This window comes from Protomyctophum bolini (assembly GCF_963924005.1).
Source record: "Protomyctophum bolini genome assembly, chromosome: 23".
Classification (NCBI taxonomy): Eukaryota; Metazoa; Chordata; class Actinopteri; order Myctophiformes; family Myctophidae; genus Protomyctophum; species Protomyctophum bolini.
The window spans coordinates 7,324,156-7,351,603 of NC_137884.1; the positions used below are offsets into that span (position 1 = coordinate 7,324,156).

General features: G+C 43.1%; 1 protein-coding gene across 5 annotated transcripts in view; it reads left to right on the plus strand.

Moving 5' to 3' along the window:
- LOC308311171 (putative adenosylhomocysteinase 3) overlaps window positions 1–26,778 on the plus strand; it is a 65,165-nt gene extending 38,387 nt beyond the window's left edge. The window contains exons 2-17 of one of the 5 annotated variants that reach the window (XM_080757752.1): window positions 4,577–4,685; window positions 8,942–9,070; window positions 11,136–11,236; window positions 11,418–11,520; window positions 11,839–11,933; window positions 13,868–13,974; window positions 14,296–14,412; window positions 15,312–15,375; window positions 17,685–17,773; window positions 18,511–18,581; window positions 18,810–18,904; window positions 19,428–19,526; window positions 20,357–20,425; window positions 20,709–20,787; window positions 21,859–21,984; window positions 22,341–26,777. In XM_080757752.1, coding sequence (XP_080613878.1) covers window positions 4,577–4,685; window positions 8,942–9,070; window positions 11,136–11,236; window positions 11,418–11,520; window positions 11,839–11,933; window positions 13,868–13,974; window positions 14,296–14,412; window positions 15,312–15,375; window positions 17,685–17,773; window positions 18,511–18,581; window positions 18,810–18,904; window positions 19,428–19,526; window positions 20,357–20,425; window positions 20,709–20,787; window positions 21,859–21,983 — 1,452 coding nt within the window. In that variant the 3' untranslated portion in view covers window position 21,984; window positions 22,341–26,777. Of the gene's footprint in view, window positions 1–4,576; window positions 4,686–4,867; window positions 4,896–8,926; window positions 9,071–11,135; window positions 11,237–11,417; window positions 11,521–11,838; window positions 11,934–13,867; window positions 13,975–14,295; window positions 14,413–15,311; window positions 15,376–17,684; window positions 17,774–18,510; window positions 18,582–18,809; window positions 18,905–19,427; window positions 19,527–20,356; window positions 20,426–20,708; window positions 20,788–21,858; window positions 21,985–22,340 lie in introns of those variants that run through there. The other 4 variants (XM_080757750.1, XM_080757749.1, XM_080757751.1 and 1 more) reach the window with 4 other exon arrangements.
- The last annotated feature ends 670 nt before the right edge of the window (window positions 26,779–27,448 follow it).

Here is a 27,448-nt window from a genome sequence, read left to right on the forward strand (position 1 = left end):
AATCTAAGGATGTCAGATCTGTACTTTACTGTTAGGTTTCCAAACCAACTGGTGATAACCATTCCTTACAATTGACTCTATACTAGCTCTATAAAAGATCAACATTATATATCATTCCAACTGGTACTTCTAGTCCCGATACCAGCAACCCCAGAGGCCCCTGAGCTGTGGAACAGTCAACAATTAAACCAGCCGAGAGAGAGAGAGAGAGAGAGAGAGAGAGAGAGAGAGAAATAGAGAGAGAGAGAGAGAGAGAGAGAGAGAGAGAGAGAAAGAAAGGGGGGTGAAAGGAAGGAAAACAATTTGTGGCATTGTTTCCACAGCCTGGCGCATGGCTCTGCCAGTTTGGGTTGGATCTGAGAAAAAAGAGAAATAATCCATGACCGTTGATCTTTCGGATCCTTCAGAACACACTCAAACGAACTCTTCATCGCTCGCACACTCACACTCACACACACACACACACACACACACACACACACACACACACACACACACACACACACACACACACACACACACTCATGTAGCCATGCTGAACGAAAGGAAAGGTGAACATAGTGTGGCGCCCAGCGTGAACAAGGTAAGGCATGTAAGCAATGGTTTACCACTTTACCACGATTTTTACGACGCGTTGTGAGATTGACTATTTTTGAATAGCCAAAGGTTAATGAAATAGCCAACCAAGAGACAGGTCAGTCCACACACACAGTCCGAAGCAGGACTACACTGGTGGGGTTTCCAGTATCTGTTACTGTACAAAGATGCTATGATAATGGAATAGGTCGGAGATAGGGATGTCACCATTACACATTTAAGTATACAAATAATTGCGATTTAATTGTGTTTTTTTGCATTGAACATTGGAACGTTACAACAATTTGTATTTCTGTTTGCCTTTTAGGCATGGACAGATTATGTCTTGTGCCAAGTGTGCATGTGCACAGGAGCCCCCCAAAACATCTGAAAACTTTAGCCGGTTTTCAATAGAGATGCTTACGATCAGGTTTTTTGGGACCGATCACCGATTGTTTTTCTCATGATCGGCCGATATATTGATTATGTCAAAACCTACGTCAAAACTGTTCCTGTGTGTGGGGAGAATGTTTAGGCCTGTCACAAAGATGATTAATGATATTATACTCTATATCTGATTGACATTTATACCACTTAAATGGTGTAAAAGATCAGTTTCTCCACATAACGAAAAATTGCCGATCACAGATTACTGATCGGAGTGAATATTGGCCGATCACCGATCGCTGGCCGATTATCGGAGCGTCTCTAGTTTTCGATAATCTTTGCCATTGTCGCACGTTTTTTTGAGTGGTGCAACCACTCCTATAGACAGCTATGTGTGTCCGTCCCTGGGTCCGTCCCTGGCTGGCTGTGTCCGAGCACAGCATCCCTTGGCAGCCATAGACCAACACCGCCATAGACCAAGTCACCGGACCTGAATCGCCAGAACATATGGTTTTTTTCAATGGGCGTGGCTAGTGATTCAGGGCCGGAGCCCGGCTAGTTTGGCCCTGCTGCCTGGGGGTCCGTGCGGACCTGTTCCTCTGAGCCCATTATCTCCACACTCAACATGAAAGTGTATTCACTCGCTTTTATTGTTGCTGTGCAGCGCTACTTACGAGTTACATTGTAGCTAGTGAACTACTTAGAGCTGTACTGATGTAACTTATTCTAGTGATTACAATGTAATTTTGTCCTGTCTGTAATCTGTATGGTAGAGTATATTAAAGTCAATAGAACGTATAAAATTGGGGTGGTTGCATTTGGTCTCCCTGCTCTTCTATTATATATATATATATATATGTGTGCGTCTGGTTTTTAACATGACTGGTTGTAATTCTATTTCTCTCCTGAACAAGCAGGCTGACATTTTTAAGTTCATTGTATTTATTTATGTTTACCATTGGGGGGGGGGGGGTGTACTGTGTGTGTGTGGTGACTGCACAGGAGACCCGGGTTTGGGACAGGAAAGTTACGGAGGGTAGCTTTAACATTCTGTACCGTACTGGTGTATCCTTACAAGACCTCTCTTTGTGCTGTGAAGCTTCCTTCCATTGGACGGCAGTAGCCTTCTCTGTCATTAGCTGGAGGAGCTATGTGTGTGTGTGAGTGCGTGCGTGTGAGTGCGTGCGTGCGTGCGTGTGCGCATTCATGTCCTGGATATAAATGAAAGGAAAGATCACGACAGACATCGCTGACTCACTATGACGGCTTTGTGGCATCAACTTACACACACACACCGTGTTCCGTTTCATAACGCATTATCACTCCCTGAGTGTTTTACCAAGGTCTTTCTCTCCATCTCCCCCCCCCCCCCCCCTCTCTCTCTTTCTCTACCCCCCCACTTAAAATCCCATTTCAAGTCCAATCTTCCAACCTACAGCTCAGGGCCGTAATGTAACATTGCTCCTCTCTGAACAACACACAACAAAGTAATCCCCCTGTCTGCCGCTTTGTTAGTCAGCCTGTTGGAAATGTGTCGGCTCCTTTTGTCGCCTCCGCAAACATCAGACACCTGTGTGGCCGACATAGGGCCCTGTCTGCAGCTAGGGCTGTCACGGACTGGTCATGACAATTTACTTAACCTATTTTCACCTGAGATCAGATTCTATAAATGTCTTGTCGTTCTTCGAGTTTTTCAAAAATAGCAGACCTACAAGCTCGTAGGGCGCCACTCGTAGGGCGCCACTCGGTGGCGCGCTATGAGCTTGTAGATCTGCTATTTTTCAATAGCCCAAAATGGGTTGGGAAATTCTAAAATTGCCGACGTGCAAGCTTGCAGTGAGTGACACACTGCGACCTTGTAGATCTGCCATTTTTTAATAGCCATTGTATAAATGGATAAAGCTGTTAAATGATCGTGATGCTATTGTTAACGACTCTTGCTGGGGACCCCCCTGGAATCCATCAGAACCCATTTTAGAAATGTTCATAGGTGTGTTCAATTAATTGTGCAGCACTAGATCAAAGCTACGGGGCTATTAATGCATAATTTGCACACGGCTGGTCAATGATTGACCCAGGCAGCCTAATAGTACACGACCTTAATTAACTCTCCACACACACACACACACACGTCACACTCACACTTCTGCACTGCGTTGGTCTCTGGTGGCCTTGTTGATGCGTGCTGATAACAGTTTTTCCCATTGTTTTTGCGCACGTTATCTCTCAATGTCGACGTGAACTCGTAACAATAGACGTGCCAGCTGAACTTTAGCCATCTGTTTATGACATTCACAAACCCAACGACAACACAGACACGCTTCAAAGCTTTGTGTTGCCCTGGGCGGTCGCAAGGTTGGTTTTGACCCCTGCCACAGCGGTTCCCCCCCGCTGCAGTCCTTTCTGGATAACCCATGATTGTGACCTGACACCACATCAGTGTCGTTTCCAGGAATTACATTTTGGGCAGGCAAGAATTACATTTTGGACAGGCAATTGTCGTCTCCCCGCACACAATCGTAGCACTAAAGGTTTTCAAAGAGATATACCTGCCAGACGAGTAGGATACAAAGGCTTGCATTTACATTCCAATGGGTGATTGAGGGTTGCGCTCTACCGCGACGGCCAATCAGCTGTCCACTAATAGTTCTCAGGTCTTGTTTTTGTCCTTTTTTTTCTTTTTCTCATTGTATGGATTTTGTCCAGGCTAGAAATGGATTTGGACAGGCGGACAGCCTGCCCTCGCCTTATTGTAGATACGCCTCTGCACCACATTCTGCAAATGTTTTCTAAATCCTGACAGTTTTCTGAAAAACCGGTTTCTTTATCACTGGTTCTCAAACTACTTCATGTCAAGGACCCCAGAAATTATATGTAATTGGCCGCCGATCCTCATCTGAAAATATGTTGTTCCAGGGACCCCCCCAGAAGCAAATATGAGTTATAAATGTTTGCTGTGAAAGAATAAATAGACCATTCAAAGATTTGCACACGTTTTCACGACTTTTCTAAAATAGCAGATCTACAAGCTCGTAGCACGGCAGTCTGGGGGTGCATACTTAGTTTAGACTAGTCATTGGTTAGACATGGGTTAAGGTTAGGAGGTGGACGCTTTTCAGACAGGGCATTAGTCCGACATTCATCCGCATGGCGGACTAGCGTCTGCTGCCGTGCTTTCGGTTATGGTTAGGTTAGGAGATGAGGTGGGTTGTCATTTGTCGGACCAATGACTAGTCTGAACTACGTAGTTTAGGTGTGCTGGCCTGCCCCGTGGGAGGTTAGGTTTAGGGTGAGGGTTTGAGATAGGTTGTAGTTGTAGGACTAATGACTGGTCTAACCAATGACTAGTCTGAACCAAAAACTGTCTAAACTAAGTACTGCACGCGCACTCTGCCATGATCGGTGCTACGTATGAGCTTGTATATCTGCTATTTTTCCATAGCAAAAGTTTAAAATACCGTTAAAGTGGTTAAAAGCTGCGGTGACAGAAACACGTTCCAGGTCTCAATGGGATGAAGATCTCAAAGGTGTATGCGGCCCACGTAACCAGTGCCAGTTGCGTTGAATTCTGATCTCTCTCTCTCTCTCTCTCTCTCTCTCTCTTTGTGAACAGATCCAGTTTGCTGACCAGAAACAGGAGTTTAACAAGCGTCCTACCAAGATCGGACGCCGATCGCTGTCTCGCTCCATCTCTCAGTCCTCCACAGACAGCTACAGCTCTGGTACACACGCGTCGCACGCACAGACATTCCTTCATTTATATATATATATATATATATATTAATACATCTCCCAGTCCTCCACAGACAGCTACAGCTCTGGTACACACTACACACGCACGCACAGACATTCCTTCATTTATATATGTAGTAGTTTGATATTATACATATATTAATACATCTCCCAGTCCTCCACAGACAGCTACAGCTCTGGTACACACGCACACACAGACATTCCTTCATGTTCTTCATTGTACTTGCATTGAATTGAAATTTGGAATCCTAATTTTTTGAATATTTTTTTTTATTACCTTACTTTAAACCTTCCTTTTACTAGGCTTTTAACGATTTCCAGGTGCCTTATAACGGTTCCCTCGTTAACGGTCCGCTCCGATACTGGTCTTTAACTCTGAGAGTGTACAAATGGACACTTATGGTTTGGAACCCATAATACTCCAGTTTTTGGTGATAGCTTATCACCGCTGTGTAGTTTTTAAAGGGTTGGAAAACTACACCATTACGTCAGTCGTGGTGATTATCAGCTATCACCGCGGACACAGACCCATCTCTCTGTTTTTACTATCAGACTTTTACTATCACTCTGGACCTATCACCCCGTTCACTGATTGGTCTAGACTCTAGAAGTTGGGTAAACCACAGGGAGGCGGGGTCAATCCTTGAGGACATCACCGCGAGTATGATGGCCTCAACTCTTATCACCGTTTTAGGTGGTAAGCTATCACCTAAAACGGTCACCAAAAAATGGAGTATGTATGAGCCTTCACGGGTACATTTGGTTCCTTGTAAATAAAACGTTTGTGAACCACTGGTATTGTAAGTCCACATACCGCCAGCTCTGACTGTCCGTGTGATAAACCGCTTCCAAAATGTGATCAATGTTGTGCTCCTGTTCCTCCGCTTCCCGATGGATCCCAACCCTGCGTTCAAGCAGTAAGCCCAGCGTGTTGCTTTAATGGTCCGTCTGTCTTTCTGTGTTTCTGTTTGTAATGACTTTGGGCCAGTACTCTCTCTAAGGGCTCTATTTTCATCCCTTATTTCTAAACTTCTTTGCCTTTTTTTGGTGCAACCACTTCTACAACCAGCTCGCAATGTCCATGTACCTGTTTGTCTGTTTGTTTGTGTACGTCAATGAGCACGAGTGGTGTGCGCATGCGTCAATGAGCACGAGTGGTGTGCGTGCGCGTGCACCACTGGTGTGCGCATGCGTGCGCGTGCACCACTGGTGTGCGCACGCACCCGCACCCGTGTGTGTAGTGCCGTGCATGTGCGCGTGCACCACTGGTGTGCGCACGCACCCACACCCGTGTGTGGATGTTGTTGCTACATAAATAGCGTCAATGCTAGCGAGCTAAAATATAGCCATCCTTGCTCTAGAAAGCACCAATGTTTCCATCTAGACCACCGGATTATCAGCAAAAACCTCCGAAAATCGCGCTAATGGACCAAACCATGGAGAGCTCCGTAGATTAGGAGTTATTCAGCTTTTAGAGAGGGGAGTTGCACCACTTGGTTCACACAGGTGTGATTTTTTTTTTACTATTTTGAAAAACATTTTTGAATAGTTCAACTAGCCAATCTACAAGCTCACAACGTGTCGATGTAGATTGGCTATTCAAAAATGTTTTTAGGATTGGGTATCCCTAAGAAAAGGTTTAGGGATAAGGGGTTTAGCATGGATGAAAATAGAGCCGTAAGACTTTATTTATTGTCACACCTTAAAAAAGGGTGAACTTCATTTATTTTATTTATTAATAAAAAACTGTATACTACTATAAAAAAACAACACAATAAAAACCTAAAGGGTCCCAATGTAAATATTGTGGATGTGCTACTTTTTATGCTTTTGTGTGACGCAAGTAGGGCGTTAATTTACAACAAAAAAAACACACACACAATGTCCAAACACAGAGAGGTTTCTGGACAATTAACAACACCAGGTGAAGACAATACCAGCCATGCTGTTACAGAGCTGCTAAATAAATAGACGTAGAGCCCACCATGCACAGACAGACAGACACACTGTGACACTGCTCGTCACACAGAGATGAGCACAGACACACAGAGTGGGCCCATGTTTACCAGCTCATATCAGTGCTACACTTATCAAGCTTCAGTGTTTGTCATGGACATGCTGCCATTACTACACTTCCTTCTTGAACCTTGACCCACACACACCCTTGGAGACGGTACACAGTAAAGTCGTCGGTGGTTATTTGACTCTGAGAGTGTACAAAAGTAGCGTTCGAGACTCCCCTCCACGTGGCTTCTCCTCTCCTCGACCGCCGATTGCAGATGATTTGATAAAAAATGCTAAATGTTCCAAATCGATTTGAAAAAGAGAGAGAAAAAAAAAAAAACCTTTTAGCTAATGTAGATCAGCTACCGTATTCTTGAACATTTCAAATATATATCGGGGCATTTAGGCTGCGTAATTGCCGACACTGTCAGTTTGGCAAAATAATGACTACCGTCCGAACCGATGGGTCTGGCTCTCCTTTCCTCCCCTCTGAATACGGTGATATCAGAGTAGGGTTGTATAAATGAACCACAGTCGGCAGCATTATGAATCCATTAAGACCTGAGACCAGATCCTACAAATATCTTCTAAAATCATCAGTTTCAAATCAGTTAGTGGTTCTCGGGAGCCCCAAAATTAGATATAATTGTCCGCGACCCCTATCTGAAAATGTGTTGTTCCAGGGACCCTCCAGAAGTGTTATAAACGTTTGCGGCCACATTTTCCCGTATTTTTTCTCTCCAGCAGATCTACAAGCTTGTGGTGCGACACTCTGTGCCATGCTATGAGCTTGTATATCTGCTATTTTTCAACGGCTAAAGTTTCAAATAATGGTTAAAGTGGTCAACAGCTAAGGTGACACAGATGCGTTCCAGGTCTTAATGGCTTTTAAACATGGTTCAGAGTTTATGGTCCATGTCAGAGTTTATAACATGATGATGAGCTAACCTGCGTCTGCTGCTGCCCTCTCTGCAAACACTGGGTCTGTAAAACAAACGCAATGGGAGCAGACGGACAGATGTTCGGTTAGAGGCCCTCAGGACATACGGCACAAACAAGCTCTATTTATATAAGGCCCATTTAACTGGTAGCACAAGCTCGATACTTAATGCTTCTGTTTATATCTTTATCTGTCATAGCCCCCAAATTGTGGAATGTCAAACTTTAAAAGCTTGCCTTAAGACCCACCTTTACACCTTGGCTGTTAATTCAATTTTTGTTATTTTTTTAATGTGTCGTCTTGCTGTTGTTTCTATGTTTAAGCTTCACGGTGTACAGTATTTAGCTTTAACTTTCTGTACAGTGCTTTGTAAACCTTGAGTTGTAGAAAAAATAATGCTCAAATCTGTGCAGTGTGCACAATCAATCAATATATTTATTTGCAAGCTTCCGGTCTACACTGACCTGCTTAGTTTCTCGCATTTGTGCACAATGGGCCACTGGTTAACATCAGTGCCGTTGTCACAATGGACCACTGGTTAACGTTAACTGTGTAAAGATGACGGGGCATGTGGTGTACTGTACCTGCCCTTATGTTACGTTTCTCTGGGTAATGCTTAATTTACAGTATACAGCATTACTCTATGGCGGGCTTAAAGGCACTGATTCAGCATTTTTTGGGTTCATTCGACGGTCACATGAATATATTAATTGGAACGTGTGTGTGTGTGTGTGTGTGTGTGTGTGTGTGAGTGTGTGTGTGTGTGTGTGTGTGTGTGTGTGTGGGGTGTGTGTGTGTGTGTGTTTCCCCCAACCTTTTCACTTCCATGTTCTCTCTCTTCCTCCCCTCTTGCTCTTCCCAGGAGCTCCACCTCCTTGTCTCTCCGTCCGTCCGTCTGTCCATCTTGTCTTCCTCGCTGTCTCTCCTTCTCTTTGTGTGTCCTCCTCTACCTTGCTTTGCTTGCTCATTCTTTTACCCTCCTCCCCCCCCCCCCCCCCCCTGCCATCCCCTTCCCCCCCTCTTCCCCACAGGGTTGGTGCTGTCACGGAAAAGTCATGGAATTTGATAACTTGACTTTTTCATGCCAGAAATGCCCATCCCTTCTTTATGAGACTCACTTCTTTTCATGGTAGAATATATTGGGAAGTTGTGGATTTAAAATAAAGATGAATGTACTGTGGCACAGCTCAAGGACGGGTTTTTTTGCTTGCGTGTAGAAACATTGACCAGAAGTGAACATAAATTCGCTGTGTTTGTTTGTTGCAGCGGCATCGTACACAGACAGCTCAGACGATGAGACGTCTCCCCGAGACAAACAGCAGAAGAACTCCAAGGGGAACGGAGACTTCTGCATCAAGAACATCAAACAGTCCGACTTCGGGCGCAGGGAGATCGAAATCGCAGAGCAAGGTGTGTGTGTGTGTGTGTGTGTGTGTGTGTGTGTGTGTGTGTGTGTACTGTGTGTGTGTTATCTTCAACTTATGGAAACCTATTAATCATCCGGTGCCTTCAGGCATCCACCAAGACTACTGCCCTCCAAGTCCGCAAAACTCCAGTATGCGGATGACTGCACACTCATTTCTCACTCCCCCGAGTCCCTTCAGCATGCCCTCAATGTGGTAGCTGCCACCTACAGAGCTGTAGGCCTTCAGGTCAACATCAAGAAGACACAAAAATTGACACAGGGGTGAAAAATGGGTTACAAAATCGTGGGATAAAAAATATATTAAAAAAAAAAAGAAGACACAAATAGTCCACCAACCAAGCTCTGCATACACTCCCACACCGGTCTTCTAAGACACCACCCCTCTGGAAATGGTACCCCACTTCAAATACCTCGGCACTGGCAGCATCCTCTCAGACAGTTCTAACGTTGACGGACTTGACGTAGACATCCAAGCCCGCATCAACCTTGCCTCAGCCGCGTTTGGTCGTCTAAGATCACGGGTCTTCACCAATAAGAACTTGAAGGCATCAACCAAGGCAGTATGTGTGTCCACACTACGCCATACAGACGATCCCTAGAGGCTTTTCACATCCGCTGTCTGAGAAGGATATTGGGCATCACATGGGAACACCACATAACCTATGAAGAAATTTACAATCGCACCAACTCTTCCAGCATAGAGGTGATTCTGGCACACAGACACTCCGTGTGCGGATCAAGAATTTATTTAAACAGACACATGGGGGCGCGCGTGTGCGTGTGCGTGTGCGTGTGTGTGTGTGTGTGTGCGCGTCTGTACTGAGTAAGTGGAGACAGGCAGGAAACGAGGAGAGACAGGTGGTGACGTACCGCAAAGTTTATCAGGATCGCGACTCTGCATTAGGTGCCTGCCTGCCCGAACCGTTAGGCCGGCCCGGGCCAGTTATATAACACTTTCACAAAAATGTGACTATATTATGGCCAGAATAGGGAGGCTAGCCCCCTTTTTGAAACTAGCTCCTTGCCACTCGCCCTACACACTTCCACTTGGTTGGAGCATAGATATATAAATCATAGAGACAGCACTGGATGGGAGGGGAATCCCGGTGCCGTCTCTATCGTGTATATATCTATGCTCAAACCGAGTGGAAGTGTGTAGGGCGAGTGGCGAGGTAGGGTTCATATGGTTAGTGGTCTTTAATGGTGCTCTCCTTGTGAGGGCCATATGTCCTAAAGAAGATGGACAAAATGTCCTGACAAGGACATCAAATAAGTCCTAGCTTTACGAGAAAGGAATGAATCTTGCTTCCTTCAATGTCACACTGTGAGGCCACCCTTAACACAATCATTCCTGGGATTCCTTCAAAATAGGAGCTCTGGGGTGCCGGAAAGACATGGCCGCTTTTTACTCTGACCCCCACATCCCTGGAAACAATCCGGGAAAAAAATCAAGAGTTTACCTTGCTCTTGATTTATACGATAATCCAAAGTGTTCATATTTTGAACGAGAGGTGGATGAGAAGTCAGAAATGAAGCGCTTAGTATATCCGTCAGATCAAAACCACGGAGAGCGCCCTGGATTAGGAAAGACGAGGCATTCTTTCTGCCGCGCTAACGGCTAAGTGAACGGGACGCTAATATTATGAACGAAGAACGAAGCGCACGGTGGCCTTAGAGTCTCACTAAAAAACAAAAAAAAAGGAAAGAAATTCTGAATATTATTCTCTCGCCTGATATCATTGAGGATGCGCTAGGACTTGTACACACATCCTATGCATCCGTCGAGTGGATTCCCTACGACATTTCCAGGCGTCCTATGGATGGAATGTGTTAATTGGGCAAGTACTATATAGTGCCAGCTTCAAATGGACCCTGTGGGCCGCACGCTTGCACGCATGGCGCACGCACACACACACACACACACACAACGTGAGCATTAGTCACATCAACAGCTGTGCTAGGTGGGCGAGTGAAATGCAAAACTCCGGGAAGAATATGAATAGTCATTCGCTGTATTTCTAAAATCTCTCTCTCTCTCTCTCTCTCCAGAGATGCCAGCGTTGATGGCTCTGAGGAAGCGAGCCCAGGGAGAGAAGCCCCTGGCGGGAGCTAAGGTGGTGGGCTGCACCCACATCACCGCCCAGACTGCTGTAAGTAGAACATACCCCTCCAATTGTTGACTAAATTGTCAAAATATTTAGTTTTACTCATCATTAGTTTTTAATTTAGCTTTCGCCAGTGAAAAAAGGTCGACACATTTCCTCATAGTTTAGTCAACGAAATAAATGAACACTGCGGTCAAGTGGACTAACCGCCTCTCCTCTCTGCCAGGTGTTGATGGAGACATTGTCTGCGTTGGGGGCTCAGTGCAGGTGGGCGGCCTGTAACATCTACTCCACCCAGAACGAGGTGGCTGCAGCCCTCGCTGAGGGAGGTACGACCTCTCTGCCACCACACCCACCCTTCAGCTCCACCCTTATATCCCCCCCACCCCCCTCTCTTTCAAATATTGTTCTAGGGGTGCTCCCATTACTCAATCGAGTAAAGTTGAGAAAAAGTTGTGAAAATAGCAGATCTACATAATATACAAGCAAACATGTCGCAACGCCACGCATTGTGAACTTGTAGATCGCCTATTTTTTGCATGCGTTGCAGGACACAGTATACAGTTCTGAAGTTGATATATCCATTCGTTAATCCATAATTCATTCGTTGATATATAGAAATAAAAATGATCCTCCTCTGCCTGCAGGTTTCAGTGTGTTTGCGTGGAAGGGAGAGTCAGAGGACGACTTCTGGTGGTGCATCGACCGCTGTGTCAACCTGGAGGGCTGGCAGCCCAACATGGTACCTTAACACGACACACACACACACACACACTTTCAACCCCACTGGTTCTGCTACCGCCACCACGAGGCAAGCATACAGTAGGAAAACGCACGCTAACTCACTCACTCACACATTATCCAGTTACTAGTCTTGCGTAGCCAGACAACCATTCCACAATCTCTGAATTGTCTGGGACTACACCTCCCGAAATCCGAGTAACCGTTTGTCATTAATTTCCATTCACAAAAATATATGTTAAAATATCAAGATTCAGATTCAATAATTTCAACAATTTGTTGTTCAGATGTCTAATGGCTACGAGGTAAGTGCTATCTCTGAAGCTTTAGAGCTTATTATTTTATTTCCATTATATCTATTTATATTAGGATAAATTTCCATGACTTTAAAGACGAAACGGAAGTGGGGCTCATGATCAGAGCTTCCATGCTCTAGACTGTATGACGGAAGTATTCGAAAATTGCGAGAGGCAACAGTCTGGCAACGGGACACTATCCAGTTAGTGATGCAACTTGACCTTGATTGTGACCCACTGTAGACCTTTGACACAATCAAACGGATTGGGGCTAAAACATAACCCCTGTCCCCTGCTGTACACACAAACACACAAGCAGAACACATATAACATCTTTATTTGCATTCACATTTAACAAGAGATTCTTGAACACAAACGATAGTAGATGCGCAAACTTGGAAAACTCTACAAGTGCTTCAGGATACAGATCACGGGTACAGGAAGCATCGCCTTCTCCATACAGCCAATTATTGCAGACACTGAACATAATTTTGCCAATGCCTTTGTTCTCGGCTTGGGAATTCCTGCAATCTGTAGGCTCCTCATGACTGGACCCAGGACAATACAGAGGCTTCCAAATTTGTCAAATGTACATGCCACTTCCAAAATGGTCACTTCTCTACTGTCCTCATCAACAACAACAATCTGGTGTATTAGCTGTGACATCTGAAAAGGCATCATTTTCGTGCATTGCAGCCATTAAGAATATGTGACAGTGTTTCTGTAACTGGAGTGTGGTCATGGTGCAGATACACACACACACACACACACACACACACACACACACACACACACACACACACACACACACACACAGAGAGAGAGAGAGCAATGATAGGAAGATTTTCCATAAAACTGAATATCGTGATATTTCTGACCCCCCCCCCCCCCCACACACACACACACACACACCCGCCCAACTTTCAGAACCACTGAAATAATGGAAACCAATGGAAAATTAGAATCTAGCAGTGTTGCTGAAATAAATCAGTACTTGAAGTGAAAACAGGCGGTATTAGTATTGTGTTGAAGGACTGATGTGGAAACAGCCCAATGGTAAAAAGGATTTCCTTTATTTGAACTGTGAAGAAGAAAGACTTCCCGTGCAGACAGAAATGAGTGTGTCAACCGCACCCTGGAATTGACACATTAACCTATTCAGACTTTTCTATGTCGGTGGTTCTCAACCTTTTCCATGCCAAGGACCCCCGGAATTATCTGTATTAGAAAACGCTCGCTCTGAAAGAATATAATATATTCAAAGATCTGTGCCACATTTTCAGGATTTTTCTAAAATGGCAGATCTACAAGCTCGTAGCACGGCACTCTGTGCCGCTATGAACTTGTAGATCTGCTATTTTTCAATAGCTAAAGTATAACAAAGCTTTAAACACGCAAAGGGGTTCCTGTCCTGAATGGGTTAAGACCGGAGGCCCATTCTACGAATGCCTTATAAACCAGTAGTTCCAGAAGATTTGTTTAACATGTTCACTTTCACCATTTTGCTAAAAGTTTCAGGAATAGTGAGATGTACAAGCTCGGCACGAAGTGATGTGCTGTGCGCTTATAGATCTGCTATTTTGGACTAGCCAATGCTGATGTGTGTGTGTGTGTGTGTGTGTGTGTGTGTGTGTCTCAGATCCTGGATGATGGTGGAGACCTGACTCATTGGATCTATAAGAAATACCCCAACATGTTCAAGAAGATCAAAGGCATCGTAGAGGAGAGCGTTACTGGGGTGCACAGGTAGGGTGGCATTGTACCCGCCTTGACAGCTGGTACATCCTGCATACACACACACACACACACACACACACACACACACACACACACACACACACTTTCTGATAATATATAATATGGTAGTGGTGCCACCTAGTGGTGATCAGTATACTACTAGGCTTGTCATGTCAGGCATTTTTACTGCATTATTTATAATATAGCCTACAATCTTCATTTTTTTCCCCTTTACAAAACTAAAGTTTCCACATTTGTCTTATGTTTTGCGTGTACGTATGCGTATGTGTGTGCGTGTGTGTGTGTGTCTGTGCGCGTGTGCGTGCGCAGGTTGTACCAGCTGTCCAAGGCAGGCAAGCTGTGCGTCCCGGCTATGAACGTCAACGACTCTGTGACCAAACAGAAGTTTGACAACCTGTACTGCTGTAGAGAGTCCATCCTGGACGGGTAAGTACTGTACTAGTACAATTTTGAGATATTTGTACTTTACTTGAGTATTTCCAATTTCCAGTACATTTACTTCTACTCCCAATACATCTCAGAGGCAACTGTACTTTTACTCCACTACATTTATTTGAAAACTTTAGTTACTAGTCACTTTGTAGATTTTGATTATTATTTCAAAACATACAGTAACAACTTCAGCCCTATACATTTCGGCCATTTGAAAATAGATCTACAAGCTCATATGATACATGATTGAAGGTGTGGATAATCGGTGAAATTTACAACGGTCACGTGACGGTAACCAGCCAATCAGAATCAAGTATTGGGACTAACCGTTTTAGAACCATTATTCTAAAACGGGTAGTCCCAATACTTGATTCTGATTGGCTGGTTACCGTCACGTGACCGGTGTAAATTCCACCGATAACCCACTCCTTCAATCACTTTATATCATTCGCAGCTGATTCTAGCTGTACTGGGGAAGGGGAGCGCTTGATTGCTTTACAAACACATGCCGTGCGGGCGTGTAAGCACCGCCCGGCTCATATGACTGAATGTGTGGCTCCAGGCAGCCCCGTAGAGACATCAAGCGCTATTCTCCCGTCACATAGGCTACTTGCCGAGCACAACAAGGAAGTGATGTGGCTCGCTCTGGTGGCGCAAAGCGTAGCTACTTTTGTGAATTCAATAGTTTTATTAGGTTAATATTGCTATATGTTTTTAGATAAGCCACTCGAGGCCCCAGCTTACCGGGTATTTTACACTGGCTGGGGGCACACGCCCCCAGCCAGATTGTATTTGGCTGCGGACCCCCATCTGAAAATATTTTGTGCCGGCCGGGATCCCAAGAACAGAAGATTTGTGTAAATCTCTTGGTGAATCTTCCTCTCTTCCCACAGACTGAAGAGAACCACAGACGTGATGTTTGGAGGAAAACAAGTTGTGGTGTGTGGATACGGAGAGGTAGGACTCGCACACATACACGCTAATATTTGGCCAATGTTAGATTTTTGCCAGATGAAAGCAGGACCTATTTTCGCTCGGGTTGGCTTTTCCGATTGAACCAACAAAAGAATGTTGGAAACTAACGCAAATAAACGGCCGGGAGGTTGAGACAGAGAAAAATACACGTTACAAAATAAATAAACAATAATGGAAGAAAGAAAAAGACGGGGGACATGTGCACAACGCTTCTTTTATCTGGCAGTTAATGATAGGCGTGTCATTCTTGTTTTAATAGTATAGTTTGTTGGTTACTTTTGTTAATGGTCTTTATAATAATTTTGTAAGAGGTATTAAATTCAAGAATTGTCCTTGAATTTTGTCACCTTTGAAATGTGCAGCCTGTATGCGCTGTATGCTGGCTTGTTTAACCCCCCCTCCTCCCCCAAAAAATCATTCGGTGACCCCCATTGTCCTAACGTGTGAGTCACTCGCCCCAAAATAGCAGATCGACAAGCTTCTACAGTAGGTCACCTATTTTAGATGTGCAACACCAGCGTGCAACTCGGTATAAATCAAGCTCGACTCTGAAAGGTTTTGAAGTTTGAACCATTTCTCTTGTGAGGAGCAAGAAAAGTGTCCTCACAATGTCTATTTCTCAACCTCTGCTACTATCCCTGTGGGGACATCTAGCTCAGCAGTATATTAGTAATACAAGCTTGTGAGCTTGTTAGATCTGCTGTTTTAGTATATTTGAACAGTTTAACCCGAGGACCCAATTCTACAAATTGCCTTCTTAAAGACGTGGTGCAATTGTTTGTTTTACAAGTCACAGAGAGACGGCAGCAAAGCTCATGGCTAATTTCTAAACTATAATGTTTTCAGATACATAATTTAGCGTGCTGATTAAGTTTAAAACGAGTAATGTCTGGACTCTGGATGTCATGTTAAATGAGATTCAAGACGGAGTAGTTCTGTAATCAAAAGCAGCTGTGTTTGGAGGAACACGCAGCAATGGGAATCAAACAGGTGAAGGAAATCAAGCTTAATTTTTATTCATGCGGGGCTTGACACGTCATCACGCAGCACGTTTTTGTTCAAAGTTATTAAAATGTGATAAAAGTAATTAAAATGTGATTTTTATGGACTTATGATATAAAAATTGAATATAAAAATTGAATTTTTTCCATTGTTTTGGCATAGATTGTTTAGGTATGCCCATATGATGGCCACGGGCATGCTCTAAAAGTGTTTTCATGTCAAGGAGCCCCAAAATTATATGTATTTGGCCAGCTGAAAATGTCTATTTTTTAAATGGTGTCAAGTGTCTGGCTTTTTAATGAACACAGAAAGGCCACTAGAGGGGGTCATTGACATAGAAACACATTGACACTGCAGCAAAGGTATTATTTTATGGGCAGAGAGGAACCTCTTGTTTCTATATTTTTAACTTTTTGTGTTTTTTCGTAAATTAATGCCTTACTTGATCAAACTATAGCGTCACACAAAAGTAGCCTTTCCCCAAAGCGATGTACAATATGCTTTACATTCACCCACTCGCACAGTTATGTGTAAGAGGAAACCATGCAAGCCATAAACCTGCTCATCAGAAGCACATAGAAGTGTCTTTCTCAAGGACACTCTTACTTTGTCACGTTCTGGAACTGCTGCATAATAATCTATAATCTAATGTACCTAATGACTACCCGAGATATTAAGATTAAGAAGATTAAGATATAGCCTGATATCTTACATTTGTTTCTCGCTGTATATCTCTTTTTTTTGGTATAGTATACTATTTCTTCTCTCAATATATTTCTAGGATGTACCAAAAATGTCTGCGGAGCAAGTCCCGAAAATATTCCTCTGCTTGAACTTGTGTAGCGTCTCCGTCGGGTTGAAACCTCATAGTCCAAAACGGTTACGTCTCCGTCGGGTTGAAACCTCATAGTCCAAAACGCTTACTTTTCAGGATTCTAATTCATAAATGCTCAAAACACGTTGCGCCACATTTCCAACTTGTATTATCTAATACTTTTGATGCTTTTGTTGTATTGGTGGACATTGTAGTGTGATCAAGTAGGCTGTTAATTTCCTGGAAAGAAAACAACAAAAAACACAAAAAGTTATAATATAGAGATAAGAGAGCTTTCTGGCCGACAACAACGATGAGGTGGCCACTAATAAATAAAGCCTTCTTGACTCCTGGGATGGAACCAGGAGCGGCTGCTCCACCACCTCCTGATCCACTGCCGTTCTCCTATATACTGTAGTAGTTAACTGTTGGTTTGTTTTGATGTGTTTCTATCTCTCCTCTGTATGCTCCTCAGGTGGGGAAGGGTTGCTGCGCTGCCCTCAAGGCCATGGGCTCCATTGTCTACGTCACAGAGATCGATCCCATCTGTGCTCTGCAGGCCTGGTAGGACACGTCGCCTCCACAATCACTTTATATTGTACAGTATATCGTATGTCCCAAACCGTTCCTTTTCCCGCGGTGCAGACCGCTCCTTTAAATGGCGATGTGTGTCCGTGTGTGTCTCTGTCCATCCGTGCCTACAGTATGTCTGTCCGTTTAGAGTAGGACCGATTGACCCCATGCGACCTATTTACTCCTGCAGATGCTGGGTCATTCACACTAAGCACTCACCAATTGTCCACTGCAGTGCACACACACACACAGTAACTATAACAATAAAATAATAGTTGTACCACTCGAGTTCGCACAGGTACAATTCTTTTTATTGCTGTTAACGAGGTTTCTGCCCGACAGCAACAATATGCTTTATCTTTTTTTCTTCTTTTTTAAGATATTTTTTGTGGCTTTATAGAGGGATAAGGTATACTGTAGGTTGACAGGAAATGGGGAGAGAGATGGGGGGTGACACACCGGGATCGGGAGTCGAACCCGCGGCACATTGCCAGACTGGATTACCAGTCACGGTGCCCAGACAGCCGCCTGGGCCAACAATATGCTTTTAACTAACGGTGCACTATGGGTGCAACACTTACATATTTATGAAATTATTGATTTTGAGAGACCCCTGTTACTGAACAAACTATAGCATGGGTCTTCAACAGGACAAACTGGACAGTCAAACTCATTATCTCTCTCTCTCTCTCGCTCTCTCGCTCTCTCTCTCTGCGTGTGTCTACCAGCATGGATGGCTTCAGAATGGTGAAGTTGAGTGAAGTCATCAGACAAGTTGATATCGTCATCACCTGCACAGGTACTAAACTGTACTAAACAGTACATTGTTTTTTTTATGGTAGGCTTTGTAAACATAAATCAAAATCAAACATCATTTATTATGTTCCAATCATGTTCAATGCAAAAAACCAATAACACAATGATATCATTACTTCAACTAAACTATTTGTGTGACAATGTATCAAGTAAAATGTCCTGATGGTGTGTGTGTGTGTGTGTGTGTGTGTGTGTGTGTGTGTGTGTGCAGGCAATAAGAACGTGGTGGTCAGGGACTACTTGGACCGCATGAAGAACGGCTGCATCGTGTGCAACATGGGACACTCCAACACTGAGATTGATGTGGTCAGTTTACACCTCTTTATAGATTGATGTGGTCAGTTTACACCTCTTTATATCTTTGATCAATTCAGATTGATGTGGTCAGTTTACACCTCTTTATATCTTTGATCAATTCAGGACTTCTGTAACTTCTTCCATTTCAAGGAACCCCAGAATGATGAGTGTGTTTGTCCGCGGAACCCCCGTCTCAATATAGCAAATATTTGTGTTTAAAATTGGCAGATCTACAAGCTCATAGCACGTCGGCAAAGTTATAAAAGGTTAAATGATTATGATCACAGATGCTATATTATGTAATTATGCTGGGTGACCCCCTGGAACAGAGCTTGTCCATCTACTATTTGTGAACATTCATATTTTTTAAAATCTTGAAAGTGTTTGTTTGAACTTTTTAACACAAATCGTCTCTTCTGTGGGTCCCTGGCACAAAACATTTTCAGATTGGGGGGGGGGTTCCTCAGGTCTTAATGGGTTTTACCCTGTCTCTTTATGATGATGATGATGATGATCTCTTACTGATGTTTAGGCCAGTCTGAGGACTCCAGAACTGACCTGGGAGAGAGTTCGCTCTCAGGTGGATCACGTTATCTGGCCTGACGGCAAGAGGATAGTACTGCTGGCTGAGGTACGCACACACATGATACACACACACACGCACACACACACACACACACACACACACACACACACATGATACTCACACACACGCATGATACACACACACACCTGGGGCCATGATTGTCCTGCTCTCTGAGACGACCAGAGAGGACAGTAGGCGATTTGATATTAATCTAAGACAAACTAGAGTGAATCCTGCAACTGTTTGTGCTGAACCTCAATTAGCAGCGCCTCTGTCTCTTTTTTTTTAATGCACTTAATGCAGGCTTAACCTCCTCTTCTTAGTCATCTAATACACTACATGAACCCACTGGCTTAAACAAGTCAAATAGTCTGACTCACACACTGACCAGGAAAAAGATTAAAGGGGATGAGCAATATTTGCCTCCGAGATAAAAGAAAAAACATCTAAATGGTGAGCTCAGAGGAAGAGGAAAACGTATGATAACAGATCATGTCATGTGGGAAATGGTTTGACCACGATGCCAGTTGAATCATCATCATGTGGCAGTTGGTGCCATGCTGTACATGAAGTCACCGGCGTAGCGTCCATTGGGCCACTCGGCCACAGGGCCAGTCAATTGAGATCTTGCCCAGTCTAGCTTCTGAAATACTGGGGCAAAAATACAAAAAAAACAACAAAAGATAGCCTACATTGGCAGTAACCTTGTGTCACCAGACCTTCTACCTCACCTCGGAGTGACATGTCCTCATTTGTTTTCAATGGTCCCCCATTAGCAAGTCGGCAAAACCTCCAGGTTGAAAGGGGCTTCAAACCTGTTGGCTGTCTCTTAATGTCTCGTTTTGACTCGTTTCCAATCTGGTCTTTCCGTCCAGGGTCGTCTTCTGAACCTCAGCTGTTCCACCGTGCCCACGTTTGTTCTGTCCATCACTGCCACCACCCAGGTAACCCTAACGCTCCTAACGTCTAACCTTTAATGCTGACCGTGTCAAGTCATGTGTATTTTGTTTGCTTTATTGTAAAATCATTAAAACACTTTGATGACAAAAGAAAATGCTGGCCGTGTGTCCACCAGTTATCTTAAAAAAAAACAAAAAACACATTGTACGTTTTTAGTGGCAGTTACAGAGTAAGTGTTCTTTGTGTGTGTGTGTGTGTGTGTGTGTGTGTGTGTGTGTGTGTGTGTGTGTGTGTGTGTGTGTGTGTGTGTGTGTGTGCGCGCGTCAGGCCCTGGCTCTGATAGAGCTGTACAATGCCCCTGAAGGACGCTACAAGCAGGATGTTTACCTGCTGCCTAAGAAGATGGGTGAGTGATGGGAGAGTTTTTATTACAAAAAATAGTAATAAGAAATGTGTGTGTTGAGGGGGGGGGGTGGTGTCATTTTAGCGGCACAATGGCATCACTCTTCTCCGTTCCAAATGGAGCCATCTCCCATGGCCCTGCATTGTTTACTGTGTGTGTGTGTGTGTGTGTGTGTGTGTGTGTGTGTGTGTCGAGCGAGCAGGTTGGCAATTGCTCTGCCTATCACTGCATCCCCTTTGTATTCATGGAGACACACACACACCAGGCCAAGGAGATACACACACACACACACACAAGCCAAGCCAGATATAGAGTAGGTCGCCCCCTGTCAAAGACGTCTGTCCTCTTCTCTGCCGCTGCACTCTGTGACAGAGAGATGAGGTGGACACAGTGAAAGAAGGAATGGGAGGGGGGGCTACAGATGAATACCGGAGAACTCGCCAGTTTACCAAGTCGCCTTGGCGGAAATTCTTCATCAATGTCTTCAACTTTATGCTAACATGCTGTCTTCATCAGTGTAGTATGGCAAACTCACAGATGTTCATCAAATTATTTTGTGCAGCTAGATAATGATAAAAAGGTGAGTATGTGAATACCAATGAGTAGGCCTACCATTTCAGGAATTGTTTACTAATGAATTACATTGTTTCGATACTTTGGTGTTTAACCTTTTAGCATTCCTACTTTCTATAGTGTTAACTCTAAACAACTATCCTCTCCCTCTGTCTCTGTCTCTCTCTCTCTCTCTCAATTCAATGCAATTTAAATTAAGGTGAAGTAAAACAAAGATTCCAGCGAGTTGATAAACTGGTGAGTTCTCCGGATACCCTACAGATAGAGGAGGGTGAGGAGGAGAAATTAGATGAGAGGTTTTTGGGACATAGTAAGATAAGGGATGTCTAATAGCAGTCCTCAACATTATCTACACATATCGGTCTGTCTGTGAATATGAATGTCTCTGTCCATTTCTCTGTCTTCTCTCACTTTATTCCTACTTTTTCATTTTTCTCCCAATAGTATAATAGTTATTACGTTATTATTAGTTATATGCCAATGGTGTGTGTCTCTGTCCAGATGAGTATGTGGCCAGTCTCCATCTCCCCACATTTGATGCTCATCTCACAGAGCTGACAGACGAGCAGGCCAAGTACCTGGGCTTAAACAAGAATGGGCCCTTCAAGCCAAACTACTACAGGTAGGGTTGCGTGTTTACTATGTCAGTTTGGAAGGTACAAACTTGCCTTTAGCTACATAATAAAAAATAAATAAAAAATAAATAAATATATTTATATAATTGAATGTAAGCTGGAAATCGTTAAGATTCAAAAGAGTGAGCTCTCAATGCAGAACACATTAGAAAATAAAGAAACTTGTGTTCTTTTGTAAAGGGCATCAGTGTGTTTTCAAACTGTTTAAGCTATATTACATGATATCGTATGATGGCATCATGCAAACATAGCCGGTCTACGACCTCACAATGAGTTGAGAATCTGGAGCTGTTGTGTTGCTGTTATTGAGACATGGACACTGACGTGGTGTCTTTTTCTATCTTCAAGGTATTAAAAAAAAAAAAAAAAAAAGAACATGACGTCGAGGTGAAGAATGAAGAAATTACCAATAATTACCACAAATCGCACAGGCCCACAGAAGGACGAGAGGAAGGAAGGAGGGACAGAATCTTACCACCCTCTGCTTCATACACCGGAGAAGAGGAAGTGCTGACTGGAAGGGGTGTGGCTTTTTTGCCCGCATTTTTCGGCAGTCATTTTTTTAATTTATTTACAATGGGTTGTCGATTTCTTGAGGTGGGGGGGGGGGGGGGGGGTTGCAAGTTTGCAACAACTTAAAACTGTAACCTAGCTACTCCCGATGTTCGCCTCCTGCTAGCTTAGCATTCCCTAAACATCGGCAGTCTTCTTTCCCCCCCCCAAAGACTTCATTTTTGATCGATGTTTTCACCCGTCATCTTAAATCTTTTACCACCACCACCGTCTCATCTTTTTTCGTGTTCATAGATCATCCCCCCCCCCTTGCCCCTTCCTCCGTCACCTGATCTTTTATCTCTTGTTTAACTATCAATTAATTAATGATACTGAGAAAAGAAAATGCGCCAAAAAAAGGAGAAAAACTAAACTTGATTTAAAAAAAAAAAAAAAAAAAAACCTTGTGTTGTGAATGAAGATGACCTCTGCAGATCTCTTGACGGACGGGTTTTCCTGTCTTGCATTTTTTTTATGTCTTTTTCTACTTGTGATTATGTTTTTCTGTTTTGATTCGTTTTTGTTTTTTCATTTCCTGCCGAGGGTGGGGGTCGGACTGGGTTGGACAGGGGTGGGATCTCAGGGTCCAATAATCATATCTTGGCTTTAGTTTCATCGGATCTGCTTTTTGTTCTGTTTCTGTTTTTCACAGAGATTTCACCGTCTGTCGTTCCATTTCTAAAACGTTGTAATCTTTATTATATGTGCAGTTCTTTGTTTTTTTTCTCCACATGTTATCCTCAATACGATTGTATGTAGTCAGCGCCTCCTTTTCCCCATCTTTCCCTTTTCATAGTATGACTGGACAGGAACGGTTTCATTGACCGGGGGACCCCCTGTTTTCCCCAGCCGTCTTTCCACAAAAGCCACAGTAAAATCATCTCCTTCTACTTTAAAAAAAAACAAAACAACAACTGCATATTCAATCTCCCTGTGCGTCTCCTGCTTCCCTGCTGCTCAAGGAACACGCGTACGCCGGTGTTGAAGTACGACAAATTCGCTTTTAGCCAGCAGCATTTAACCACTTACTGTAAACCCTCCTAGAGAACCGGACTTGAGTTACAGCTGTACGTTTTACGTCTACACCAAATCAATCTCTTCGACAAAAATGGCCGATCTACAAGCGTGTGTTGCGACACATTGTAGTTTATCAGTTATTCTTGCAAATAGATGCTGGGGTTCAAGTGTTCGTTTTAGTTTCTGTTCCTCCCCAATCAAGCATTACTTACTATAATGTATTAGAAGCATGGCGGATTTGTGAAATCATTATGGGGGGATATATATATACTGTATTTAGATATTTATATAGAAATTAAGACTTTTCTATCTTTTTCTCTTTGTTTCGTTTTGTTTCCTCTGCCATCTAATTGTCTACGTTACCTTTTGGAGAGAGAGAGAGTAAAAAAAGAATCAAACTTTAATGTCATTATAATGAATAAGCAATTTAAATGTTCTATGATGATGCTACAGTAAGTGTAATAAATGTACTTAAAAAAAACCTCATTCTTTGAATACTGTGACGGAGACTATACATAAAGACAAACCAAATGTACAGCAACGTTGACCCTCCAGGTCCTCACTCAAAAGTATGTTGCCGTTATGAAATACTGTAGTCGTTCAACAAAAAGCCACAATTATCTTTCTGTGAAGGTTTTCCCAGAATACGGATGCTGGGGCTTAAAGTTCAGTGAACCCCAATTCTTAAGTTCTGGTACCACAAGCCAGTCATGGTTCTCAAAGTGAGGGTCCCCCATGAGTGGGGTTCCAGGCAGCGAAATTAGTTTAGTTTAAATTAGCTTGTAGCTGTTCTCATTTGAAAATGTTTTGACGCATTTGGAATATTTTGAAACGCCAATCTTTTATCGGTGGTCCCTTTTTTTCAGATGGGGGTCCGAAACATGTTGATTTGGGGGTCCATGATATACAAGTTTGAGAACCACTTCCGTGAGTACCTGAGCTGACATGACGGTAGTCACAGTTATAAAACAGTTGTTCCTTCTTACAAACCAGAGCAACCCTGATGCTTCTGGTACTGCACTTAGAAACATCTACTCCAGTTATTACCCCAGTTTGATATGCCACTTGGGAGTGTACAATATGGAACCAAATTGGTTCCATTTGTACGCTCTTTGATGTGGTTAGGGCTTTAGGGTCCATTTGGTTCCTAACTAGCAGTCATTTAGCTGTGAGCCTCACTCAAGGAAGGATGGTCCCAGAATCCCACCTTGAGAACCACTGATCTGCTATGTGTGCAGAGGGGAGTCTGTGACGTATCTGGAAAAGGGGGAAATGTGATACTTTTGGAAATGTGGGAATTGCACAAACATATAGGCTTAACTTTTCTTTCCCCCCCCCCCGCCAGTGCCGATATACATGCCTAAATTCTAAATGTTACGTCTTGTTGTGAATTACAGTGATTGAATCCTAGATGACAGCCATAACATCACCCCTGTTCTATTCACCGTTGAGCAGAATTTGATTATTATCATTTTTATGGGGCAAACTGGAAAGAATCCTGTGTATATAGCCCAACTGCTGTGTGCCATGCTATTGTGAAATTACAAGGCCCTCTGTTGTGTCTAAACCCCCCCCTCCTAAAAAAAGTGGGATGCACACGCAGATCCGACACACCAAAAGTCTGACATGCGGAAATCACCCGTCGCTCCCGACAATGCGTTGGTCCGACATGCGTTGCGCCGTGCTTGCAGTTAGGTTAGGGTTTTGGGTATAGGGTGTCGGTCTAATGACAGTCTGACCAATAGTATGTTGGAACTAAAACCTGTACTGTACCCCCAAAAAATATCTGTCACATTTTACTGCTCCAATGCTGCCGTTTGTGATTTGCTTTGCACCTCGTCTCCATCCGGGAACAGCCTGTCTCAAGGCCTGTTCATTACTCCAGTTTTAGGTGATAAGGTGACCACCGAAAACTACAACATGACGACCGAACGCATGTCTCTGTTTTTACTAACCACCGTTTCGGTGGTCACCTTATCACCTAAAACTGGAGTATGAATAGGCCTTAAGTCAGTCATCCACATCCATAGCGCTTTATACTGTCTCCTTCTCACCTCCTGAAGCAGTTAACAATGCTCTGTGGTTTGCACATCACGTTTGCTTTCTTGGGTGAATGGTAATTCTTCTTGGTTTATACTTGGCCGATCTAAGAGCTCAGTCACAACAACCAGGTATAATGGAATGTGTCCACACTGTCATTTTACGGAGGAGCACTTTGGATATCATAGTTTCGGTATTTGTAGTTCGCATCCTACAGAAAACTGTAAAATGAATATATGTTTTTAAAAGAGGAAAAACAAGGAGAACAAGAACTCGGTCACACTGCCCACTCGCATGCAGCGTGTACCGTATATTGATGCGCGCAACAACTGTCCTTGAACATTGTGTGACCGTGTCATCAAGGTCAAGTTTATTTGCATGTCCCAAATTGGGCTATTCATATTACAGGCAGGTAAAAAAAAACCTGTAAACATACAAAGACAAGAACAGACAAATGGCATACAAAGTCACAAGATCCAGATAACAATCTGTGTTGTTATTATTAGCACAAAATAGCTATGGACTTCGCATGGTTGTGGTAACGAGTCACCATTAGATTGTACATTACCAGCCAGGTTTGGGTTGTCAGACCGGCGCTCCTCCCCAAAAGTTGAACCGCTTTCTTCTTAAAACGCGTGCCACAAAAAAAAAAAAAAATGCTGGACGCTGAGAGCACTGATAAGCACGATGCTCTGAGCTGGGAAGAGAAGCACTCCAGCTCATCTTTACCATAGTGGACACACTAAATAAATTAGGCTTTTATGAGTACATGGGTGGGTGAATTTAGGTATGTGTGTGTGAATGTTTTATCTGTGTGTTAGTCTATTTTATTTTTATTTATATTACATTTCGTTGGCCACTTTGGGGGACAAATAAAAGGGCCGACGATCACATGGGTGGGAGGGGGATAACACCAGCATCATATAATATATATACTGTATACAGATGTATAACAACAACCTCTTTAAAAAAAAGAAAATCTAAAAAGAAAAAAAGTCTGGGGAACACGAGCAGAATCAACTCCTGTATTTATTGTTGTAAATCCTCAGTACAAGCTGGCAAAATTCTCAAAAAATAAAACCTGTTTAAGTTGTCTAAGAAAAATTACTATGTTTAAATATTGAAAGTGATAATGGTAGATGATGAGCAATAATAATAAACAAAAAAAAAAGATCTGTAATCTTAATGAATAAAGATGTATAAAGAAATACTGTCACTTTATTTTATTTATTGTTTTATTGCTCAGGCCCTTGGCCTTGAGCCTTTGAAACATCACACATTTTTGATGAGCTGTGTTCAGGTCAAATTTGCCACTTTCAACCAGGTCTATGAAAGCAAGCCATTCGTGGACAAATACATATTTCTTTCAGCACTTGTCGTACAATTGCCACAGTAGCCTACAATTTGTTTCTACACACATGTTTAAAAAGTCATGGCTGAAATGCAAAGCTTGTTCTGAGTTTTATTATTCCACTGAATTGTGGAATATTAACCTCGGCTTCATTTTCAGTGTCACTCGGAGTCGGCAAAATAGCTCTAGTGAGTCTAGTAGTCTATTGAGTTGGAGTGTGGTACTAAACCCTACCACACACTTCAACTCAGACATCACATCACAATAGAACCTCATGACACAACTCTAGACATAAAGATATATAAAGGTATACTGTGTTGCAGACTCGGTTGATCTTGTTGATTGTTGATGATCTTGTCTCTAAACTGAGACAAAGACTTGGTTCTGCATGGCAATAAATCATGTTTTCTCGTTTCTAATTTAAAAAAAAACATTGACTTATTTATTTAACCAGACAAACCAGTAAAAACACATTGAGACAAAGTCTCTTTATCAA